This window comes from Mastigoproctus giganteus, chromosome 9 (genome assembly GCF_048544385.1).
Source record: "Mastigoproctus giganteus isolate SK-2022 chromosome 9, ASM4854438v1, whole genome shotgun sequence".
Classification (NCBI taxonomy): domain Eukaryota; kingdom Metazoa; phylum Arthropoda; class Arachnida; order Uropygi; family Thelyphonidae; genus Mastigoproctus; species Mastigoproctus giganteus.
The window spans coordinates 150,679,060-150,705,551 of record NC_143583.1 but is presented as its reverse complement, the minus strand read 5'-3'; the positions used below and the strand labels follow the sequence as shown (position 1 = coordinate 150,705,551).

Below are 26,492 nucleotides of genomic sequence, written 5' to 3'. Positions count from 1 at the left end.
TGCCATCCCGAGTACTGGAGATGTGGCTATCCCACTGAGCAAGCCAAAACACAGGAATGAACTGATGGTCGCAACTCGCGTTTTTTTTTTTTTTTTTAATAAGCTTGAATAATTTGTATAATGTGCAGCTGTGTAAGGTGGTAGATGATTTCTATTGGATATTTGGAATTTGCATGCCAGGATGCCTATTATATCCAATATTACTGCATTCTTCATTATCTCCAAATAAAATGCCTGGAATCTGTTTATAGGATAAAATGAGATTCATCAGAGAACAGAGCTATACTCCCTTTTGTCAGAACTCCAAGTCACAGGTGCCATAAACAAGTCACATGTTTATGGCACCTGTTTCGACAAACTTTGCGGTGGTTTGGGGTTAATGGGATACAAACCACTGGCTTCCTTGTGTAGAGTCTACTTGAATTGAGCCTTCTAACAGAGAATGGTTGGAAGTGTTTTCACCTGTGGGTGCAGCAACCTGAAGAGACAGTTGATGACAGGACATTGTAGGGTTCCAGCTTGCTGTTAGAGCAGATAGCAGTCTGTTCTGGTTGACATAGTAGTAGTGGCATGTGAAAGCAAGTGTATGAGCTATTGGTCATACACTTGCTTTATATACTCCTGAAACTGCTTTCATAGTGCCGAGATGACACTGCACGTCACATTAAACCAAAGTGCCACCTCTGCCTGCGACTACCCATCTTCAAGTTGTCCAACAGCTGCTATCTCAAAGAATCATTTAAATATTAATGACTTGCCATCCTGAGTACTGGAGATGTGGCTATCCCACTGAGCTAGCCAAAAAACGGAAATGAACTGATGTGGTCGCAACCCGTGTTTTTATAAGCTTGAATAATTTGCATAATGCGCAGGTCTGTAAGGTGGTAGATCGATTTCTATTGGATATTTGGAATTCGTATGCCAGATGTCTATTATATCCAATATTCACCTTTGGTGACACTGTTCACAATAAAATATTCATGAAAAACATTTTGTTCTATTAATTTTGTCAAGCAGTGTATAGCACCAACTTTATTTTCTTTAGTCATATACTGTTCCCTTTCCTACAACAAAAATTTTCCACACTCTGGAAATATGAAGGCAGGAGTGTCTATTTCTATCCTAATTTCACCTCCTATTAGCTAAACATCTATACAACTGCCTATAACCACAAAACATGACGTGTACATAAAATATAAAAATATATACAGGTTATACTAACAAGCACTATCTTTGCAGCCAGTCACAAGACAGGCAAGTAGATTTATGCAAATACAGAAAACAGTTATACAGAAATCTCTCAAATAACACACACACACACACACACACACACACACACACACACACACACACACACACACACACACACACACACACACACACACACACACACACACCAATTTTTTAATCAACTAATTTGTATATAATTGTTTATGTCCCTCACAAGTTAATATATTAATCTTCAGGCTTTATTAAGTAATTTTGGATTTATATTGTAAATTTCTTATTGGTATGTTTATACTTAGCTAGAAATACAGAGTAATATGGCCAACCAATATATTGACAAAGTTCATTTAATATTTCTTTTGTACAATTTTCAAAAATAAATATAATTTAAGATAATAAAATTGGTCATATAACAGTTGTGTAGTAAATACTAACAACAATCAAGAGTTCATTTCAACTCTTAAATGTAAAAAATATAATTCTGAAATGTACAATTTAAAATTGACCTTGCCTAGTGCATATTAAAATAGACATTTCAGAGTAGCCAAGTCTTTTCCTGGTAGATCAATTTATAAATGTGACTATCTCTAACAAATCAATCAAAATTTCCTGATGATACCAAACAGTCCATACCTAAAAATTATCACAAGATTGGAATATTTGGCACACTTACGTAGCGATTATAAAGCTGAGGTCACCAACCATGCATACACAATGTAAGTATAACTTGCTTATAGCTTAATAATTAGCTGTTTAATCATTAGCTGTTTAAATCATTTGGGCCAAACTGTTTAAAAACTAAAATGATAAGTGCTACCACAGCAAGAACTAAAACCAAAAAGTATGCTCTCACAGGAACAAGGAACAATTTAGCCTATTAAAAAAAAAAAAAAAAAAAAAAAAAATACTGTTAGTAAAGGACAAAAACAAATTCTACAATTTTTTTTCCATATTCTTTAACCCTTTCATGAGTGAATTCGCTGAATACACACGGGCCCAGAGTGGTGAGTTATCCAAATGTGCTACAGGGGTGAGCGTGATAGCAGCAAGTTTTGTGGAGAGTTTTTTAGAGAATTTTTACGTTTTGTAAATAAAAGTTTTAAATTGTTAAGCTTTGTACATAAATTCCTTTAAATATTAAGTGTTTTTATTTTGATTGGACTGCCTGACATTAAAGTTAAATTACTGTCAAATCAAATCAGAATTAACAAAAAGTTTTAATCCAGAAGCTGATTTCATCAATTTCTGGATTGAAATTGCTAAGAATTTATTCAATTTTGACTTCTGTAAGTTCAAATGAGACAAGTGACACTAATATATTTGATTTTCTGTTCTTATTTTAAAAGCTCTTTTTATTCTGCCATCTATTAAAGCTGTCTATAATCACTTGGAAATACAGATAAGAGATAGACGCACATTTGGGATGAACAAGGCAATTGGTATGTAAATGAACACATTACTTGAGGAATCTTAAAAAATGTCTGTATACATATGAAAAACATACTACACACACACACATGAAAGGGCTAACTATAAACAATTTTAAAAATTTGCTTTTACAGACCACTGAAAATCTTAAGGAATATAGTAAAACTTCAAAATCCTGAACTAAACAGTGCAAAAGTAATATCCAGTTCTTTGAATTTTCTATTTCTTTAGGTATAAAAGCATTCACTAAGTTACCCATAAAATTAGAAATTTAATTATCTCTAGTTGGTCTTTTAAAGAAGAGGACTCAATTTCTACATAATGAAGTATTTGTATCCTATTGTTACTGTTCTCCATAGATTATAAGAATTGGATTCATAGTTGCAGCACATTTGAAAGGTCGATAATGAATCTATATTTAAGGACGGGAAAGTTGCTGATCCCTAGTGCCATGAGTAGAACAAGGTAATGAAAACCTGTCTCATTGCATAGCAAATGAGAGTGATTTGACATACAACTAGGGAAAGGTTCAAAGTCAACTGCTGTGCATTGTTTTGCAGGTAGCACTTGATGTGTAGTGGCTGCATGCACAGTCTCATTATTTAGCCACATCTTGTCCTCTGGCAACTGAACAATAAGGATTGATTCAACACAGTTTATGTCATCAGGATTACAGTAAAAGCAAACAGACTACAAATCTGCGAAGTTTTTAAAGAATAATTCTGTTAATTCACTGTCTGTGCTTTCCACAATATGGAAAACTAGTAAATTATTCAAAAACATCAACAATAATTTTGACATAATGGATTATTACTCTAATCAGTTAGTCTTAATGGTTGGCATATAATCCAAAATAACTGAATTTCAATTATTTTGTAAGTCTGGCTAGTTAGTGCTTAATGCTGTATTCATGCATCAAGAGGACAAGTAATTTATGCAGCATGGGAAGAAGGATCAATGGAACATCTGAACAAAATAACTGAATTTCAGTTATTCTGCAGTAATGTGATTGTGTAGTTGGACATGTGATTCATGCATGGAAGAGAGGGAGAGAGAATCAATGGGACATCTAGGTGCTCAAGTTGTATTGTGAAAAAGAAAAAATATATAATAAGCATCACCTGTGTAATACAGAAATAGCAAATATGGACCGATCAGATGATCACCTACTCATAAGGTGACAAGTTCAAAGTGTGTTAGTTGTCTGACGGCACCAGGGGTTTCCCCCATCTCCACGTTGTGTACTCTGTGTAGGCCAGAGATTTAAGAAGTGTGTGGGGCATGGAAGGATGCGTAGTGTTGTGTGCCGTTGTTGTTCTGATCATTTAGCCATTGGGTGCCTGTTAGGACCACCATTACCGCACTTGGCCCCAGGAAGGCAGGTCAGGTACTCAGTAGATTTTATTTTGTACTCTGGCAGGCCCTATGTGAGAAAAAAAAAAAAAAGTGGGGGGGGTAACGCTAGAATATAAAAGGCCGAGAGCGGTTTATGTAAGCACGGTTTAAATTTGGACTTTATTAATTGATAAATTGTGTGGGGGTGTACACTGGCAAGTTAGACAGAGTAGGGGGAGACTGAAGGCTGGGGGGGGGGGGCAAGACCCATGGGGATGATAGAGAAAGTGACCCCAGAAAGTAAGAGAGGCAGGCCATGCTTCACCAGGGGGAAGAAGGGGGAAGTGGGGGGGAGTAAAAGATAACCAGGCAAGAGTGCTCGGTTTGATTGCCAATGTGGCTTAGGCAGCGAAGCTGCTGGTGTCTCCAATGTCTGGGTTTGGAGTCTTGCATGGAAACAGATCCTGTCCGGGATTTGTGGTCACTTCCTTGTTTCTTCTAATTATGGTGACAATTCGGTGGATTGTGTTTCATGGGACGCAATCCAGTCATGGTTGTTGTTCTTTTATGTTGTTGTGTATTCAGGATCCAGACATGTTGATATATTTGGGACAGAGTCCCATCCAGGGTTTGCTGTCAATTCCTTGTTGTCTCATTATGTTGTAGAGAAGGTTTAGTGCACTATCTTTCCTGGGACATAGTCCTCTCCATGATCGTTGGACATATGCGCTGTGGCATTGTAGCGATCTAGTTGCCTGATGTTTTAGAAGTCTTGCGACAAGCATGAGCTGTTTTCGATTATTATCTCTTCTGTCTGTATGGATTTTCATTATGGCTTTGCTTAGTTATACTGACAGAGGTTTTGGGGATGTAGATAAAGGCATCCTCAAAGAAGCAGTGGAAATGAATCCATCAGAGGTTTTGGGGATGTAGATAGAGGCATCCTCAAAGAAACAATGGAAATGAATCCATCAGGTGAGTGTGGTCCAGGGATTATGGAACTTGGATGCAAGAAGTGAATCTCAGTTTAGTTAAGCTTCGATGAGGTTGGCAATTGATGCTACTGGGAAGGGGTGCCCAGAATCTGTCTCAAGTTATGGGTCTTGGTGATTTAATAGGCACCCTAATGTTCTTCGTCTGTTGAAGACATCCTGTGCAAAAGTGGTGAAGTATTTATAATTGTCATGGGTATGAATTAGTATATGTTCTTGGTCCTTTGGCAAATTAGTAATCTTTGTGATCAAAACAGATCTCAAGTCTTCATAGTCAGGACAGTCATACATTATATGGTGCCAAGATTTGTCAGTGCCACAGTGGCAGCATGGATCATCTGTGATACCCAGAGACGTTAATTTTTCTTGTATCGACCTATGGCCTGTAAGGAGGTATGTTATGTACAGACCAGGAGAAAACCAGCTTGTGGCTTTTGGGAATACGAACTTTACTTCAGGGATGAATTTCTTTGTAACTGCTCCCTTAGTGGATGTTGCCCATCTGTCCTGCCAGGCCTGCTGCAGGTGAGCAAGAAGGCGCCTTTTCGCTGTCTGCGATTGATTGCTGGGTTGGTGGTGAATCCAATGGAGGTAGTGGAGATTCCTTTGGACAGATGATACAACATGCCACATCTAATTGTTTCAAGGTCCAAAGGGAGGACTCGGCAAGGACTTGAAGAGCAGGAGTACTCACCATGCAGCAGGCTCTGGTGATGGTAAGTAGTATTGCTCTTTGAATGGTAGCTAATTTCTTCTGATTTGTGACAATAGTTGCCCGGTGATATCAGACCCCTGCAGCATATGAGATGGCTGGAATAAATACTGCTTTGTAAAACAGGGCTTGGGTATGTCGGTTTAGACCCCAGTCCCTGAAGGTGACCCTTGCCACCAATGCTGTGTAATTTCTTATCTTCTTTTGGATATACTGTAGGTGTGGGAGGAAGGACAATTTTGAGTCCAGGATTACACCAAGGTACTTAATTTGGGGGCAGTGCTTGATGGTTGTGGCACTGACCTCAATCTGTAGTGGTCCGGTTTCCTTTCAGCAGGATGCTGGAGGTTTTCTCAGCCGAGATTGTCGGGTTATGCTGGGTAGGCCACTCCTGGAGGAGCCAGAGTGCTCGGTTACCAGAAATTTCAAGCTGGGCCCTTGAGCTGGCAGGCAAGGAAAGGATCAAATCATCTGCATACACTTGGGACTTAACATGCCCAAGATCTTGATTTAGGAACTCATCCAGGACTATGTTCCAGAAAGTTGGCCCTAGGACCGAGCTCTGTGGATCTTTTTGATCACACTGGAGTATGGAGTCTCTACACTGACAAAACTGTCACATACATAGCTTTTAATGCAGGCATAGAGATTTTGAGGAATCTGTGCTTGCCTGAGCCTGCCAAGGACACTCGGCCACCAAAGTGAGTAGAACGCCCCAGCAAAGTTGACTGCGATTACAAGGAAGTATTTTTCAGGTGTGGATGAAGATGTTATCAGGTTATTTAGTGTGTCTACTGTCGAGCGCCCTAGACGGAATCCATACTGGTTGTTGGCCGGTAGGTTTGTGTTTGTTTAATACTTGTGAGTTCTGAAGCCGAGTCTCTCAAAGAGTTGCTGAGAACAGTTAGAAGGGTGATTGGTTTGTATGATGTTGGCTGTTGTGGCAGTTTATTCGGATTCTTGAGGAGAAGTCGAAGATTAGCTGTCTTCCAATCATGTGGAAGGATCCTTTTGCCAGACAGTAGTTGAAAAGATTCAGCAGTAAGTATGGATTGTAGTCTACTACTCTCCTGACAATCTCGGGCTCCAGATGGTCAGGACCTGGGGCATTTCCTGTCCTTGAGTTTCAATATTGCTCAATGAAGTTCCTCTAGGGTAAAGGGACCTTTGGTTTTCTGCATAGTGTAGCAATCATTGGAGGCAAACAGTTGGGCTTGTATTGGTGTGAGGTCAGAGATTGGTGGCTGGAAAATGGTACTGAGTATACTGTTAATTGACTGCTTCCAGGTAGTGGTTATTGTGCCTTGTGATGTGAGAGTGGTTTTGTGTCGATTAGTACACATTCAGGATTGCATTCTTTGTGAAGCATGTTTCATCCATAAAAGATGCACTAGCCAGAAATGTGGGACTGTGGATACAATGATAAGCCAGTCCCTGCCAGAAGGTCAAGGAGGATTATCAGCCAATAGCGATGATTGTACATCTACTACATGCAAGACTACTACTGACTACTGTCTTGTAATAGTGAATAGATTGTTGGGCACACAGTTCAAGACCTTCCTTCCCCAACAAATGTCAAAAACTACTAAGAAATATGCAGACTACTCTGGAGTCTAAAAATTCTAACTTCAAAGCAGTGATGTCACAGGGCAGTGGAAACCCCTCTAGCTCCAAGTGTTCCCTAGTATCACAGAGTACACCATGATATGTTCCCAGTTCATTTAATCAGTATGAATTAGAAGGGCAGAACTAAAAGATTATTTCTCTTAATTCATTAAGAAATATGCTCACTAGAAAGCTGTAAGGTAAGCTGATAATGTAAATGGAGGTGGCTTGTAGAAATGCATATAAATTTTATACATATTTTACACTGCACTTTCAAAATCAACAGTGTAGTGTAATATATACATATTTTACACTAAACTATTGATTTTGAAAGAATATTTTGGGCAGCAGAAATGAAAAGAAACACATTTGCAAAAATATATGTTCACTTTTGGCTAGATGCAGAAACTGTCTTGTTTCTTCCACATCCAAATGTGGCATACTCATACATTATTTAAAGAAACTGGTTTTACCTGAACATCAGCTTCACCATCTAGCTAAGACAGACTTCTCAAACTTTTTATTTATTACATAAATACTTACTTTGATCAAATGCTTACTGGTTTCAAGACTGGAATTTTAACTGCATATAGTTAATTTTTGTTTACATTCATTTTAATTGTATACATTTATATACATAAAATAAAATTTGAATTTGTAGATTTCAATATTTAGCATATCCCTGACCTGAGAGTTTTTCAGTATTTAAATAAATGTTTTCTTTTTGAGAGAGAGAGAGAGAGAAAAAAAAGGAAAAAATACCTTTAAATTAAGTGTTGCTGTATACAGAATTAAAGAGTCCAGATCTTCTTGTAGAGTATCTTGATACCCAAAAGGGCGTCCCCTGAGCTCATGGCCTAATTTTTTGATTTTCACACAAGTTTCTGTTAATCTTGCAGCCTAAAAATTTAAATAAGATGAATAATGCAGAGTGTGTTACATTTCAGGTGCATTCCATCAAAATTTAATTAACTGCATTTTTTTCTTTTTCTGTGATTAATAAGTGAAAAGTAAATAACTAATTATCCTGTTGCAAATTAATTAATTAACTAATAATATATAAAAGTAATTGTTTTTCACATTATTCAATACAGTATTTTGTAATATTATAATTAACATTTTGTAATATTTAATCCCCTAAATTTTTAATAAAAATTGAGAAATCACATATTTCATGGATTTTCTGTGATTTATTAAAATAAACAAATAGCAATATGTGCTACAGATCATAGCATACGGTCAACATTTTTGCGATGTATTTTATTTCCTATGATATTTTAATAAAAATTAAAATGTATTCTTGCTTCTGCTTTGATTAATACAATACGCAAATAAATAGCAATAATTCATGATTTATATATTTAGTAAACTGATTATGAAAAAAAAATAAAACAAAACAAAACAAAACAAACAAGTGTGTCAAAAAGCAACCACTTCATATGTTTGAACCAAGAACATTTCTTTCATGCACATCTGCCATACTCCCCATTCATTCCTCCAGTGTACAACAACAAACAATATTCAATACTTCAGCTAGAATATACATATGGATAACCTATGTAATGTATATGAAAAAAAAAAAAAAAAAAGAAGAAATAATAACTGTTAGATATCTATTCGTTCAAGTTTAAATAAAATTTATGAAAGCTCAACAAATCATCCTAAAAGACCATAATATAACATTTCATGAAAAGCAATTCACTGGAAGTCAAGTTATTACATGCAAACAGACGGACAAGAAATAATAACTGCTGAATTTATATTATATTATGTTCTCTTGTTCAATAAGATCAGTCAGTTCTTTTCAAGAAATGCCATAAGTTCTTGCTGCATTAGTAGTAGTGGCATGTGATGCAAGAAACCACGTGTATGAGCTTATGCAGCATCAGCCAAAAAAAAAAAAAAAAAAAAAATATCATACCATTCCCTCCAAATGCCTGTCCAGTTCCTCCTTAAATTTATTCAACCTATCAGCTTCCACAACGACAGATGGAAGTTTGTTCCAGCAATTAACCACCGGCTGGCTAAAGACAAATTTCCACACATCTATTCTACATCTGTCTTTTCTTAATTTGAATTTATGCCCCCTTAGGTTCGTAATCTGAACAAGTGGAAGGATCCCATCAGAATTCAGCGTGCTAAACCCATTCAAGGCCTTATATACCTCAATCAGATCACAGCGCAGGTGCCTAGTCTCCAACACTGCAATTTGCAGAACTTAAGCCTCTCTTGGTAAGAGGATCACCATTCCCCTCACCAATTTTGTTGCCCTTCTCTGTACACACTCAAGTAAATCTACATCCTTCCTAAAATGAGGGCTCCAGACCTGTACGCAGTACTCAAGGCGTGGCCTGACCATTGCCTTATACAGAGGGATAATCACCTCCTTTTCCCTGCTAGCAAAATTCCTATATATTATTGACAAAACCCCATGACCTGCCCTGGCAGCCTGTCTGCATTGCTCAGAAAACTTCATATCTGCCTGCACAATTACTCCCAGGTCTTTTTCATTTTCTACCACCTTAAGTGTAGTACCACACAGTTGGTATATTTCTCTGCGGGTTACTTCCACCCATAGACAGTACTTTGCATTTGTCAAGGTTAAACTTCAGTTGCCACTTCTTAGCCCAACTGCCTAAATTATCTAGATCCTGTTGCAGTAGCACACTGCCATTACTGTCATTAACAACCCTGCCAACCTTTGTATCATCTGCAAACTTCGACATTAAGTCTGATATACCTTCATCAATATCATTGATAAATATACAAAACAACAGTGGACCTAACACCGAACTCTGTGGGACTCCACTAATAACATTAGTACAAGAAGAGCAGTACCCATTGATTACCACACTCTGTCTTCTCACATTTAACCATCCTTTTATCCATTGTAGCAACTTACCCTTAATACCATTCTGCTCCAATTTGTACAATAGTCTTCCATGCGCAACAGTGTCAAAAGCTTTCCTGAAATCCAAATATATGATATCAAAATTGTTTTTTGCATCCAGTTCCTTTGTAACCACATCATAATATCCTATCAAATTTGTCAGACAAGACTTTCCCTTAACAAACCCATGCTGTGTCTGAATTATTGCTGCAGTCTTGTCTAGATGATCCTGCAATGCATCTTTAACCAGTGATTCCATTATTTTACCCGGAACAGAAGTTAAACTAACTGGTCTGTAATTACTCTTATCACCCTTCGATCCCCCTTTGTGAATTGGGGATACATTTGCACATCTCCAGTCCATGGGAACCTCCCCTGAGTCCAAGGATGATCTCATAATTATGGTTAAGGGTTTGCTTAGTTGCCTTGCCGCCTCCAGATCCCATCCACCCCAGGTGCTTTTCTTACGTTTAACTTCAACAATTTCTCTTCCACTTTGCTCTCAGTTATTACAAGATCATTAAGCACCCTGCTACAATTTGATAACCTTTTGCCATTTTCAAACCTTAATAATTCCTCACGTGTGAATGTAGATGCAAAATACTCATTCAGTTTGTTTGCTATCTGAGCAGGATCATCAACAGTCGAACCATCGATGTCAAGTGGACCAATCAGATTCATCCCCTTCCTTTTAGAGTTTATATAAGTAAAGAAATCCTTGCTGTTTTTCTTAGCATCTTTTGCCAAGGATTTCTTGTAATCTGCCTTCGCCTGCCGAACCTCCTTTGTGACCTGATTACAGATTAACTTATATCTGCCATGGGCTTCTGAGTCACTTGATAATTTATATGCATCCCATGCATTTTTCTTCTCTGTTACGAGTCTCATTAGTTCATTTGACAACCATTTAGGCCTAAACCTTGAACAATATTTCTTAATAGGTATGAAACTTTTAGTAGCTTCCACGATTAATTCCTTGAATGCTTCCCACTTAGAATTTACTGTTGGTAACATCATCAGTTGATCCCACTGTACAGAATTTAAAAACTGTCGGAGACCATTGTACTTGTCTTTACGGAAGCAAAAACCCTTTCCTTTACCCCTGAAGGTAATTAAATCTTTAAGTAAATCCCACATCAGTACACTGTGATCACTGCCACCTAGTGGTTCTTTAATCTGCAAATTCCTAATACATGAATGATCACTGCTGATAACCAGATCAAGAGTATTACTTTCTCTGGTTGCCTCTCGAACATGCTGCTGCAGAAAACAATCATCCAATAAATCCACAAAAGTCTGACTAGTGTGTGAGTGCCCAACCCACAAGTTCCAGTCAATATCTGGGAAGTTAAAATCCCCCATTATAAGACATTCCGATTTACTAGCCCACTCTATTTCTCTGTATAATTGTTCATTGTACTCATTTGAATCATTAGGCCTATAAAACACTCCTACTCTTATTTTTGCTTTCGCAGTGCTTATGTCACACCAAACTGACTCAACGGTGCACTGTTCATCTATATCAACTGGGTGCACTTCTTTTGATTTTATGTTTTTCTTAATTAACAGCATAACACCTCTTTCCTTTTTATCCTGTCTATCCTTTCTGTACACACTGTACTCCCCAAATTCCAGTTCAGCATTCCTTATATCTGTGTGACACCACGTCTCTGCTATCCCAACAATATCCACCTTTGATGTCTTGACCAACACTTCAAATTCATCAAATTTATTTACTATACTTCTAGCATTGGTATACATGCTCCTACTCCTATTCCTAGTTACCCTAACACATCCCATATACCCACCTATTTCAGGATGACTGCCATCCGTCCCTGAAACCCCCGACACCCCTCGCTCCACGTCGCTACTTATTCTAATAGAAGTTGTGCAAGAATCACCTTTACCTCTGCCTACGGCTACTGTTAAACTATTAGTCCTTGTATCCCCCCCCCAAGCTATCAGTTTTCCGACCCACCTAACACTGCCTCGATAGCATCAGCAAATATTCTTGAACCCTTTCTATTTAAGTGTATCCCATCCCTGTAGAAGCAGCGTCTCCTGTTAACAAGTACAGACCAGGCTGAAAAAAATTCTATCCCTTGAGCCTTGCACAATCTTTCCAGGGCCAAATTGATCGACAAGGCTCTCATCATATACTCCCTCCTATAGTGTCTGGGCAGAATTGCAGACACTTTCAAATTCAACCCTAATTCTCTGCTTTTGTTCAACAGTGAGCTGTACTTGTTAAGTAATTCTGCCAGTCTCCTACTCTTAATATCATTAGTGTCAACGTGTACAACTATATCACCTTTTGTGCCCTTAAAAGATGATATCCGCTCTACAACGTCATCAAACTTTGCCCCTGGCAGACATACCCTGGTCCTGTTCCACCTATTCTTTTTACAAAGCATGTTACCCATTTCCCTGACAATAGAGTCACCAACAACTACTATTTTCTGTGGGACCAGTGCATTCTGCCTTGGGGGTTGCCGCTGTGTTGCGTGATGACGAAGTCCAAGCTCTGGCATTGATGTGGGCAGCTGAGAGCCTGATGGGCCCCTCAATTTAGATCTTTCGAGGGCATCCACCCTGTTCTTGACATTCTTTGCCAGAGACTTCTAATCTGCCTTAGCTTTCCTAGCCTCCCTTGTGACTTGATTACAAACTAGTTTATAGGTACCATCACCAGATAATTTGTATGCATTCCATGATTTTTTTTTTAAAAGCCACAAATTTCATCAGTTCATCTGACATCCATTAGGTCTCAGCCTAGAAGGATAGAAAAGCCTGGTAGCTTCTACAACTACTTCCCTGAAAGTTTCTCATTTAGCATTTGTTGCTGGCAACATTATCAGATGGTCCCGCTAGAGAATTTAATAAATGTCTGCGGCCACTGTAGTCATGTCTTTAAGTAAGTTCCACATCAGCACACCACAATCACTTCTACACAGTGTATCGTTTACCTGTAGGTTCTTAAATGTATGAAATAATTGTTGCTGATAATCAGAACAAGAGTATTTCTTCCTCTTGCCACTACTCTAACATGCTGCTACAGAGAACAGTTATCCAATAAACCTTGCTAATATTTGTGAGTAACCAATCCATAAGTTCTAATCAGCATCTGGAAAGTTAAAATCCCCCATTCTGATTTGCTTTAAAATCCCCCATTATATAAGACACTCCGACTATATTTCTCTGTGTATGTACCAAACTGACTCAATATTACACTGGCCATCCATGTCAACTGGATGTACTGCCTTAGATTTTATGTGCTTCTTAACCAAGGGTATGACATTCACCCCCCCCCCCCAAATTTGATAGGATATTATGATGTGGTTACAAAGGAACTGGATGCAAAAAATAATTTTGATACCATATATTTGGATTTCAGGAAAGCTTTTGACACTGTTGCGCATGGAAGACTATTGTACAAATTGGAGCAGAATGGTATTAAGGGTAAGTTGCTACAATGGATAAAAGGATGGTTAAGTGGGAGAAGACACAGGGTGGTAATCAATGGGTGCTGCTCTTCGTGCACTGTTATTAGTGGAGTCCCACAGGGTTCGGTGTTAGGTCCACTGTTGTTTTGTATATTTATCAATGATATTGATGAAGGTATATCAGGCTTAATGTCGAAGTTTGCAGATGATACAAAGGTTGGCAGGGTTGTTAATGACAGTAACGGCAGTATGCTACTGCAACAGGATCTAGATAATTTGGGCAGATGGGCTAAGAAGTGGCAACTGAAGTTTAACCTTGACAAATGCAAAGTACTGCATATGGGTAGAAGTAACCCCAGAGAAACGTACCGTGTGGTACTACACTTAAGGTGGTAGAAAATGAAAAAGACCTGGGAGTAATTGTGCAGTCAGATATGAAGTTTTCTGAGCAATGCAGACAGGCTGCCAGGGCAGGTCATGGGGTTTTGTCAATGATATAGAGGAATTTTGCTAGCAGGGAGAAGGAGGTGATTGTCCCTCTGTATAAGGCAATGGTTAGGCCATCCCTTGAGTACTGCATACAGGTCTGGAAGCCTCATTTTAGGAAGGGTGTAGATTTACTTGAGCGTGTACAGAGAAGGGCAACAAGATTGGTGAGGGGAATGAAGGGATCCTCTTACCAAGAGACGCTTAAGTTCTGCAAATTGCAGTGGCTGGAGACTAGGCACCTGCGCGGTGATCTGATTGAGGTATATAAGGCCTTGAATGGGTTGAGCACGTTGAATTCTGATGGGATCCTTCCACTTGTTCAGATTACGAACCTAAGGGGGCATAAATTCAAATTAAGAAAAGATAGATGTAGAATAGATGTGCGGAAATTTGCCTTTAGCCAGCCGGTGGTTAATTGCTGGAACAAACTTCCATCTGTCGTTGTGGAAGTTGATAGGTTGAATAAATTTAAGGAGGAACTGGACAGGCATTTGGAGGCAATGGTGTGATTTTTTTTTTTTTTTTGGCTGATGCTGCATAAGCTCATATACTTGCTTTCTTGCATCACATGCTGCCGCCACTACTACCACTCATTAGAATCTCATCATGTCTCGTATAACAAATAAAACAAGGAACACAGCAGTTCAATAATCCCACATCCCTGCCATACATAGTGGCATAGTGTTTTGTGAAAGGTGCCACTTGTGGTTTCCCACATCTGCACCATGGTACTTTGTGAAGAAGTACAGAATCTCTGTAAAAGCCAGAAAAAGTGTAATGTCTGGTTCCTGTGAGAGTAGTGTTATGTTTTGTTGTTGTGTCTCTGGCTGCTTGGCCGCAGAGCCCCTAGTGGGACCCCACGTTGCCCGCCACCACCACTGGGAGGCGAGCCAGGCTGCCCATTCTACTCTGGCTGGCCTTTGCCAGGGTTGCCTGAGCTTCCTGACAAAGGTCAAGTGAGAGAAAAAAAAAAAAAAAAAGGGGGGGGGGTGGAGAAAACAGAGCAGGAGTACGAGTTAGAAGGAACAGAAAGAGGGAAAAGGAGGACGGACTGAAGTTAAGGAGCAGTCCGCTCTTTGTGAGGTGAAAATAGGGGTCTGGGAGTGGGAGTTAAAGTAGCAGGGGACAGGTGCCCCTGCATGATCACCAGAGGCCAATGGACTCTGTATCCCGCACTCAGAAGTTCTCCAGAGTGCCACCAATCCCGCACCAGAACGGTGCCGGCTGATCCTACCCTATAAGGGGTTTGCAGCAGTATCCCACACTCGATGAGTGCCAGCAGTGTTCCTACCCTTAAGGGATTAGCAAGTTGTCAAGGCAGTGTCCTCTAGCGGAGAAGGAGCTAACCCACGCCAGTCTGATTCAGGCCTTGGGCAGCATGATCCAATGTTGTTCTCATTTAAGCAATCTTGGTGAAGATTTCCTGCGCATACACAGTTAGTGCCCTGTACGTGTTTTCATCGAGCAGCAGCGAGGACTCTTGGTTACGTGGATTCCTTTGAATTGCGGTAGCAAACTTGATTCTACTGTTGTCATAGGCAGGGCACTCATACATGAGATGCCCCCAGGACTCTTCTTCTCCACAATGGCACCGTGGGTCTCTTTCAATCCCCATAGCTGTGAGTTTCTGACGGAAGGGGCCCGTGTCCAGTGATAATAAACGTCATGTGCAGACCAAGGGAGAACCAGGGAGGGGGCTCTGGGTGAGTATGGTTTATAGTTGGGAAGAATCGCCTCGTGATGTCTCCTTTCTGCATGGTTTCCCAGCTCTGTTGCCATATCGCTTGTAGGTGTTGGGTGATTCTCCTCTTCTCTATCTTGGGGTCATTTGCAAGATCCAGCTGAAGATTTACTATTTCAGCTGGTGTTCCTTTCCTATGGTGGTAATACAGGCCTCGCCTGACTACTTCTAGGTAGAGTGGCTGACAATCTGTTAGAACTTGCAAGGCAGGGGTGCTAACAGTGCGGCACGCCCTACTAATTGATAGCAGCATGAACCTTTGAATTGTATCCAGCTTCTGTTTGTTTTTTGTTAGTGTAGCTTGTCTATACCAGGTGGAGGCACCATAGCAAACAATCGGGACATATACTGCTTTGTATATGAGGGTCAGAGCTTTGTGCTTCAGGCCCCAGTCAGCTCTGCTCACCCTCCTGATCATGGCGGCATACTTCCGGATTTTGGTGGCTAGATATTTCAGGTGGTTATGGAAAGTAAGACCTGAGTCAACGTAAATACCTAAGTATTTAACCTCTGTGTACAGTGGGATGGGGTTGAAGTTTAATTTCATCGTAGGTGGTCTTCTAATTTGTAGTCTGCCCTTGAGGAGAATGGATTTTGTTTTTTCTGCAGAGATGGTAAGGTTGTGCAAGGCTGCCCAGTTCTGGAGCTTCACAAGCACCGCATTTGCAATAATTTCCAAGGACGACCTAGTGTCCGCACGCACCAATAGGACAAGGTCGTCCGCAAAGGCCAAGGGCTCAGCCCCCCCCCCAGATGAAGTTTAATTTCATCGTAGGTGGTCTTCTAATTTGTAGTCTGCCCTTGAGGAGAATGGATTTTGTTTTTTCTGCAGAGATGGTAAGGTTGTGCAAGGCTGCCCAGTTCTGGAGCTTCACAAGCACCGCATTTGCAATAATTTCCAAGGACGACCTAGTGTCCGCACGCACCAATAGGACAAGGTCGTCCGCAAAGGCCAAGGGCTCAGCCCCCCCCCCAGATGAAGTTTAATTTCATCGTAGGTGGTCTTCTAATTTGTAGTCTGCCCTTGAGGAGAATGGATTTTGTTTTTTCTGCAGAGATGGTAAGGTTGTGCAAGGCTGCCTAGTTCTGGAGCTTCACAAGCGCCGCATTTGCAATAATTTCCAAGGACGACCTAGTGTCCGCACGCACCAACAGGACAAGGTCGTCCGCAAAGGCCAAGGGCTCACCCCCCCCCAAGGTCCAAGCTCAGGAACTTGTCCAAGACAATAGACCAGAGGAATGGGCCAAGCACAGAGCCCTGTGGGCATCCCCGGTGGATGAATCTGGTAACTGTCTGATATTTGTTAGTAACTCGTACTTTTCTGTTGGTTAGATAAGATTTCAAACTGTTATATAGATTTTTAGAAACGTTTGATTGCCGAAGTCTCTGAAGAACGCTGGGCCACCACAGGTGGTCGAAAGCTCCAGCAAAGTCCACCAATATAGCAAGAGAGTACTTGAAAGCTGAGTGCATTGCTTGGGTGATTAGATTGTTGATAGCGTCTTCAGTGCTGCAGCCTTTTTTAAAGCCATATTGTTTTTCTGAGGAGAGTTGGTGTTATCCCTACCATACAGCTGGGATGAGAGGGTTGGCCCCTGGCTTTGGCAACCTCAATCATGAAGTACTTTCTAAGTGAGAAATAAGCTTTAAAATAAACCGCTGAATACTCCCAGATGGAAAATTCCTGATGGAAACTTCAATTAGAAATGCTTTAATGAAACTACTTGTAAAATAATAAGAGAAGTTTACCTCAATATAATATGTTGAACACTTCCGTATGATACTCTCCAGCAATTAAACGAAAAAATCTAAAATCTTATATTACAGTAAAAAATAATTAAAAATCAATTGAACACAATTAAAAATCAATCTAACACAATTAAAAATTAAATAAATTAATTAAAAGAAATTGGGAAAACAAATTGAGGGTAGGAGTGTGTTATAAGTATGTTAATGGTGTTTTTCCACTTGCCTACACACGAGGGGGAATAAATTCAAGTTGAGAAAGGATGGTTGCAGGATAGATGTATGGTTTGTCTTCAGCCAGCAGGTGGTTGATTGTTGGAACAGGGTTGCATCCGTTGTTGTGGAAGTGGATTAGTTGAATAAATTTAAGGGAGAACTAGACAAATTCTTGGAGGATACAGATGTGTGAACTTTTTTTTTTTTTTTTTTTTTGGCTGATGCTATGTATGCTTGCTTTCTTGCAACATTTGCTATTACTATTATAATATTATCTCATGGTCTAATTAATTGAATCTTCTTCCTATAACTATATTCTAGTTATAGTAATTCTACCTCTAAACTTTGATCCAATTTTTATAACAGATATAAAAATTGGACCAAAAAAGCTATAATCATTACTTTTGGGATGACTGTATTTATTTCTAATAACTCAGTTACATATAACAACAGTGTCCTAAAATATTTAAATTTTATACTTGAATTGCATAAAAATTAGACATCTGTAAGTTATTGACAGGAAACAGAAGACCTTACATAAAATCTTATATATATAAAATAAAAAGTATGAAAGATACCTGTATGACAGGAAATGATATTAGAAATGTCCACAACAGAATGGTTAATAATGAAGGCAAAACAGACCAACTTCTGAATACTTCATTACTATACAGAAATCCAATAGTTCCTGAAAAAGAAGATAAACATATCAAATAATTATTAATATATTATTTTTTAACAAAATCTAACAAAAATAAAAAACATCAAATCTAGTATCAGTTACCATACATTTTCTCAACCATAACAGGGCAAATTTTAATGCAATTTTCACTGATGTAATTTGTATTAGCATTAATAGTAGCAAATGATGCAAGAAAGCAAGCTTACATAGCATCAGCATAAAAAAAAAAAAAAAATCACCTGTCCATCCCCTCCGATAGTTTGTATAGTTCTTCCTTGAATTTATTCAAATTATCCACGTCCACAACAGATGGATACCTGTTCCAGCAATTACTCCCATTGACTGAAGGCAAACTTCCAAACATCTAAAGAATTTCATGTCTGACTGCACAATTACCTCCAGATATTTTTCATTCTCTATTACTCTGAAAAAGTACCCCACAGATGATATGTCACTCTGGGATTACTGCAACTCATATGTAATACCTTGCATTTGTTAAACTTCAACTGCCGCTTCTCAGCTCAGATCCTAATTTTTGTAGATCTTGTTGCAGGGGCATACCTTCATTACCAACCCTGCCAACCTTTGTGCAAACTTAGACATGAAGCCTGATTACCCTCATCAATGTTATTAATAAATATAGAAAACAACAATGGGCCCTGTGAGACTCCACTATTAATATCAGTCCACGAATAGTGGTGTCCATTGATAACCACTCTGTCTTCTCCCACTCAACTATCCCTTTATCCATCGCTACTTCCTTTCTGCCACATTGCTCCAACTTGTACAGCAGTCTTTTATGTGCAACAGTATCAAAAGCTTTCGTGAAATCTGAGTTTTTGATTTTGAATAATTCTGATATCATATACTTGGATTTCAAGAAAGCTTTGGGTACTGTTGCACATAAAAGACTGCTGTACAAATCAAATCAAACTCAAAATTCAAGATTAAAATCAAATTAAAGAATGGTCATCTTTGGATCACCATAAAAAATTTGCCATTGTTCAAGCTCTTATTTTTAGAGGAAAGGAGCATTGCAGCTTTTGTAAAATTCGCTACCTCACGTAGTATTAATATTATTAGAAAAGAAGTCATTCACTATTTAATGGCTAATCTCTTTATCCCTGCTGGCTCTTGTTCTTGTACATCATTAACAATGTACATGTTTAGACTACTTATTTCTTGCAGCTTGTTTGCCTACCTTGTAAACCTATGTGCAGTACTTCTAGATATGTCCTAACCATATACACTGCTTATAAGAAATGATTATCCCTTATATAATGGGATAATCATCTCTTTATCCCTGCTGGCAAAGTTCTTGTACATAATTGACAATGTACATGTTTAGACTACTTATTTCTTTCAGCTTGTTTGGATTGCAGAAAGATTTTTTTTTTTTTTTTTTAGGAGCATTAGCAACTAAGGCCATATTGCTCCAGAAATATGCGGTGGTCATTCCATGACCTTTCCGCATCCTCCGTATTTGGTGGTGACGGGCTGTAACCCCGGTCTAATCAAGAAGCGCGTGCTACGCACTGCTGCTCCTTCCCACCTGGCTATGGAGGCGCCATTGCAGAAAGAGAATTTTATGCTAGCCCGTATGATTATCCCTAGATATTTTTCATACTGCACTACTTTTAAGTTTGGTACCACTGATGATATTTTTAGGAGTCCTTATGTGCTGTGATGTAATGACTAGATCATGGATATAGCTTAGCTTAATTTTTCAGCACTCACCTCATAGTAATCCGCTTAGTTGGTTGAAAGCTTTGCCATGTGCATAGTGGTTAAAAGATTCTAATAACTTACGGGGATTATAAATTTAAAAACAAAGTTATGGGCTTTAAAAATTTTTCTAAGAAAGGAAAGTGCACCTTCCATTCTATGGTTGTCTAATTAAAATAAATTAAATGAAAGGTGCACTTTCCTTTCTTAGAAAAATTTTTAAAGCCCATAACTTTGTTTTTAAATTTATAATCCCCGTAAGTTATTAGAATCTCTTAACCACTATGCACATGGCAAAACTTTCAACCAACTAAGCGGATTACTATGAGGTGAGTGCTGAAAAATTACGCTAAGCTATATCCACGATCTAGTTTGATACCACCTAAATGATATGCTAGAGGGGAGAGACAAATGAGGTGGATAGTGGTTTTTTTTTTTTTTTTTTTCTTTTTTGGCTGATGCTATATAAGATCGCTTTGTTCCCACTACTAGTACTATTCTAGGATTACTGCTGTAATCCTAGAATAAATTTAAAAACAAAGATTTCATTTATTGAAAGATTTCCTTTCATTTATTACTATTAAACTTCAAATGTCATTTTACAGCCCATTTGCTTACTTTATATAGATCCTCTTGAAGTATCATTAACTGTTGTGTGTACCTTTGTATCATCAGCAAACTGACATAAAACTTGAAATACCTATATCAGTAAACATTAAAAACAGTAGGGTGCCTAAAACTAACCCCTGTGGAACTCTATTCATTGCATTACTTAATGGGGAGCAGCCGCAGCCATTTGTAACCATCCTTTGTCTCTTACCACTCTACCATCCCTTTATCCATAGTAGTAACTTCTCCCAATGCCAACTGCTCTAATAAGATGCCATATAGAAGGGAAAAAAAAAATGCTTTACTAAAATCTAAGTAAATGATGACAAATTATTCTTTGCATCCAATTCTTTTGTGATAACCTCATAGCTGCTAACCTCATTCCTACCAGAATGATCTTGCATTACTCTAACTAATGTTTCCATTATTTTCCTTGGCACACAAGTTAAACTGACAGGTCTATAGTTATATCACCCTTTGAACCACTCTTGTGAAGAGGAGATATATTTTCACATCTACAGTTACTTCTCCTGAATCTAAGGATGTTCTCATTATTATGATCAAACTTTAGTTACCTCTTTTGCAGCTTATTTTAATATAATTGGATAGATTCCATCGGCTCCTAGGTTCACCTTTAGCTACAGTAGTTTTTCAATAACCTTACTTTCTGTTATTATAAAATTATTTTTTATGATTTTATAATAACATTTTCAAATACTGACTCCAGGTCAGTATTTGAAAGGCTTCTTCCAATTTTCATCTCTAAAAACTTATTAATAATTACTGTAAATGTAGATGCAAAATATTTATTAAACTTATAAGCAAACACTGTAAAGGATCATTGAGTCTTACCATTCATATCTGCTGGATCAATGTGGTTCATCTGTTTCCTTCAAGTGTTAACATATACAGCAGGCCCCCGTTATAACGCGGTTCGCTTTACGCTGATTCGCTATAACGCTGTTCTTACATTATAACCCGTATCTGACTATAAGGCTGTCAAAACTCACTGTAATGCTATTTTACTAGCATACAGATTGAATTTTTGGCAAATCCGTCTTCAGTCCAGTGTTTTGAGCCTTTTTTTTTTTTTTTTTTTTGGCAAAAGGAGAAAATAGCCACCATGAAATTAACTACAGTAATTATTTTTATAATTTCTACTCTATGTACAAAATTGAAACTTTCAATATGCTCTTATTTTCTTGGTGTGGATAGTTTCAAGGGAGAAATTCTTTTTTAGTACACAAGTTGAAAAAATTTACCATCCAGTGTCATATGTTGTTACAAAGTCTGCATTTTCTGTTCTGACCTGTAATAGAAAGATACATTTGTACTAAAAATAGATTTACTCCCTATCTCTTCTTTTGTTTTACTGTGGGAACTATAATTTGCGAAATGTTTTTCACACAATCAATCCCATGAGTGCTAAATGCGGTGCTGTTTCTTGTACAGTATTCTCTTGTCTTCTGAACCCCTCTGACCTTGTGGTCACCCGAAGTACATAAAATTTGTTTGTTTTACTGTTTTGGAAATTCCATAAACATTCTCCATGAGTCACACCATAATTGATTTACAGTACTTTTCCTGCAATAAACAACCATTTGATTTTACTGCACGGTAAAATCGAACTTTTCAGATAAATAAAACATTTGTCACCATCTTCAGCTCACTTGCCAGAGGAATTCTAGATATCATTCAGTGCATACAGTGTTAGACATACAGACAGTTTACTGTACTCGAACATCGTATCACAATCAGTGCAACGCAGTTACATTTGCAGAGAGTTATGGCAGATAAGAATGAAAAAGCAACAATGTCTGGACACGGTGCAAAGATTGGAAAGGTAAGAAAAACATTGAGTTTGAAAATTAAATTAGACGTTTTGAAGAGAATTGATTCCGGTCAAAGACAAGTGGATGTGTGCAATAATTTAGGACTGGCAGGTTCAACTGTAAGAACAATCATAAAAAATAAAGAATCAATTTTAGCAGCTGGAAAAACAGCTGTTCCCATGCAGGCAACTAAATTGACCAAGGCTAGGCCGGCTATTATGATTGAAATGGAGAAACTTCTACATAATTTTATTGAAGACAACATTCAACGTAGAATTCCGTTAAGTTCAATTATTATTAAAGAAAAAAGCGAAGAGCCTATATGAAGATTTAAAGGAAGCTCACCCCGAAAAAAATGTGGAACCATTTAACGCTAGTAAGGGCTGGTTTGATAGATTTAGAAAGCGCTATAACCTGCACAATGTAGCAATACAGGGAGAAGCTGCAAGTGCAGATCAACAAGGAGCCGAAACTTTCAAAAAAGAATTTGTTAAAATTATTGAAGAGGGATGTTATACTGCTCAACAAGTTTTTAACATAGACGAAACAGGTCTTTTTTGGAAATGAATGCCTAAAAGAAGTTTCATATCGAAAGAAGAAAAAAACATGCCAGGCTTCAAAGCGATGAAGGATCGGTTAACTTTGTTGTTGGGTGGTAACGCTGCGGGGGATTTTAAATTAAAACCCCTTTTAGTTTACCATTCCGAAAATCCAAGGGCTCTTAAAGATTTAGCTAAATCAAACCTACCTGTAATCTGGAAGGCTAATAAAAAAGCTTGGGTAACCAGGGCGCTTTTCATTGATTGGTATGCTGAGTTCTTCTGTCCTGCAGTGGAAAAATATTGTGCAAAAAATAACATTGGTTATAAAGCTATTCTAATCATGGACAATGCGCTAGGACACCCAAGCAAAGAGAGCTTAGAAGACTTGAACAATCACATAAAAGTTTTTTACATGCCTCCAAACACTACGTCTCTGATCCAACCAATGGACCAAGGAGTAATTGCAACATTTAAAGCGTACTACATAAGGAACACCTTTTCCCAAGCTATTAAAGCCATCAACACTGAAAATGTACCGAGCTTAAAGGAGTTTTGGAAATCCTATAACATTAAAACCGCCATCTACAACATTTCAAGTGCCTGGGATGAAGTGACTCAAAAAACCATGAATGGAGTGTGGAGGAAAGTTTGGAAAAATTGCATAAAGCATTCCCAGGAACCTGTTGATTCCGTTGAAAATGTTAAAACACAAATTGTTGAGCTCGGAAAAGAAGCAGGATTACACGAAATTAACGAAGACATCGTACAAGAGATGATCGACAACGACAGGGATGGCCTCTCTAATGAAGAACTAATGGAAATTATAAAAGAACAAGAGCTTGCTATTGAGGGAGATGATGATCAAGATACTATAGATGAAGAACCGATGAAGTCGCTGACTGCAAAAGGACTTAGTGAAGCTTTTGAACACTTCGAAAAAATGTGTAATTATTTCCGGGAGAACGACCCTGACATGGAACAAAGTGCCAAGGTAATAAGAAATTTGAAGAAAGAAATGAATCCCTACATGATGTTGTTCAATGAGAGGAAGAGGGCCAAAGCACAACCCAAAACTGACACATTTTTCAGTCCAAAGATACGAAAACTCAAGAGCACAGGGCCATCAAATTAATAAATTCATGATTTTCGTTAGTTAATTACCTCATAATTATATGTGTATATAATGTAGAATATTTTATATGTACAAAATTTTGAATATTAAATATTTTTAATCGACATTGGTGCATATTTTCACTCCCATTTATTATTGATTAGAAAATATCCTATGGAATAGACCGCAACTCACAAATACATATGTTACCTTATGGGAATATGGTGCTCGCTTAGCGCGGATTCACTTAGAGCTCTGTTTTCCCGGAACGAACTATCAGCGTTAAGCGGGGGTCACCTGTACAAAGAATTCCTTGTTTTTCTATACACCTGCAGCTAAGGACTTTTTGTAATTTAATCCCCTGAGTAACTTGGTTATACACTAGTTTGTACTTATTGTAGGATTCTGTATTCCTTTACAATTTATAATTATCCCATGCATTTTTTTTTTTTTTCCCTCTGCTACTAAGCTGATCAGTTCATCTGATGTCCATTGTGGTCTAAATCCTGAACAATATCTTTTAATCAGCATAAAACACTTAGTGGCCTCTAAGATTCTTCTCTAACATTTCCCATTTGGCATTTACATTTTTTTACATCAGTGTGTCCCAGTGAATAGAGTTTAAAAAATGTTCTGAGCCCATTATAATCACCTCTGCAAAAACAAAATTCCTTCCCTTTATCCTTGACTGTAGTTATTTATTTGAATAAATCCAACGTATATGTTCCTTAAACTGAAGATTTACATGGAGAATCACTGCTGATAACCAAATTAAGAAACCTTTGCTTGGTTTAAAAGCAGTCAACCCACAAATCAAGAAAAGTTTTGCTACTGTGTGAGCTGCCAACTTACAAGTTCCAGTAAAAATCTAGAAAATTACACCCCCCCCAACACCTAACCATGTCTAATTTTCTAATCCACCCTATTTATCTTTATGGTTTCATCATACTCATCACAATCATTTGACAGACTCCAACTCTCATTTCTGTGTTCATTTTTGTTTTCCTGTTTATATAACAAGACTGACTCAATATTCCATTGGTAATCTGTGTCTACTCGTTATGTTGATTTAGAGTTTGTGAGATCTAAAAACATTACTTCCCCCAACCTCATATTTGTCCTCCCTTTACATATGATAATCACCATATTCAAATATTCAAATTCTGCATCCCCAACATCAGATATCCAAAAAGCACCATGTTTCTGTTTTTGCATTTGATAACTTAATCAATACTTCAAATTCACCAAATTTATTCACTATACTACTAACATTAGTGTATAAACAAGTAAATATGTGCCTATTTGCATTTTTTAGTAACTCTTACACAGCCCATTTAATTGCTAGTCCCATGTGGATTCTCACCAGGCTTTGTTCTCATTCATTCTATTGCATGTCACAATAGAAGCTATGCAAGAATCAATTATACTTCCATTTATGGCTGTCATTGAGTTATTAGTCTGTGTCCCCTCACCCAAACTAACAGTTTTCTGAACCTCCCAATATTGCCTTGATATCTCAGTCAATATTCTTGCACCTTTTCTAAAGAGTACCCCACCTCTATAAAAAGAGTCCTATCAGTTAACAAGCAATGGCCATGTAAGAAAAATATTTACCCCTTGAGCTTTAAACAATCACTCCAAGGCTGAATTGATTGTTTACATATCCATTGCAGCTGTATATACATAAAGAATTAAGAATAATCAGGATTTTCCACTACTATAGTACATAATGGGCAGTGCAAATTTCATGGCAAAAATAAAATATGGGCTAGAATCCATACTTGTAGTCATACACACAGAGAGAGAGAGAGAGAGAGAGAGAGAGAGAGAGAGAGAGAGAGAGAGAGAGAGAGAGAGAGAGAGAGAGAGAGAGAGAGAGAGAGAGAGAATAGAAGAAGGGAATCACCAAGAAAAATAATGATGATATCCAGCTCAGGACCCTGGGTGTGCCAAACCCATACTCACCAGATGTGAGCCCCTGGGGGCTCACATCTGGTGAGTATGCTGCTGTTCAAATGAGTTATGTGCTAAGATGATCCAGTGCAAGATATATATATATATATATATATTCAGGGCGGCCACTGAAAGACTGAAGGGTTTGAAAAAGTCATAACGTGTTCATTTTTAATCTTTTTTAATTTCTTTTTTTACAGATTATAGAGCATC

General features: G+C 38.1%; 1 protein-coding gene across 3 annotated transcripts in view; it reads right to left on the bottom strand.

Annotated features, from left to right (window-relative positions):
• Positions 1-1,738: 1,738 nt before the first annotated feature.
• Positions 1,739-26,492, bottom strand: part of GrlHz (Gustatory receptor-like Holozoa) — a 235,172-nt gene continuing 210,418 nt past the window's right edge. For all 3 annotated transcript variants that reach the window (XM_090381276.1, XM_090381277.1, XM_090381278.1), the window contains exons 10-12: positions 18,404-18,513; positions 8,062-8,199; positions 1,739-2,101 (exon numbers count right to left, since the gene is read on the bottom strand). In XM_090381276.1, the coding sequence (XP_090237402.1) occupies positions 1,988-2,101; positions 8,062-8,199; positions 18,404-18,513 (362 nt within the window). In that variant the 3' untranslated portion in view covers positions 1,739-1,987. The remainder of the gene's footprint in view (positions 2,102-8,061; positions 8,200-18,403; positions 18,514-26,492) is intronic.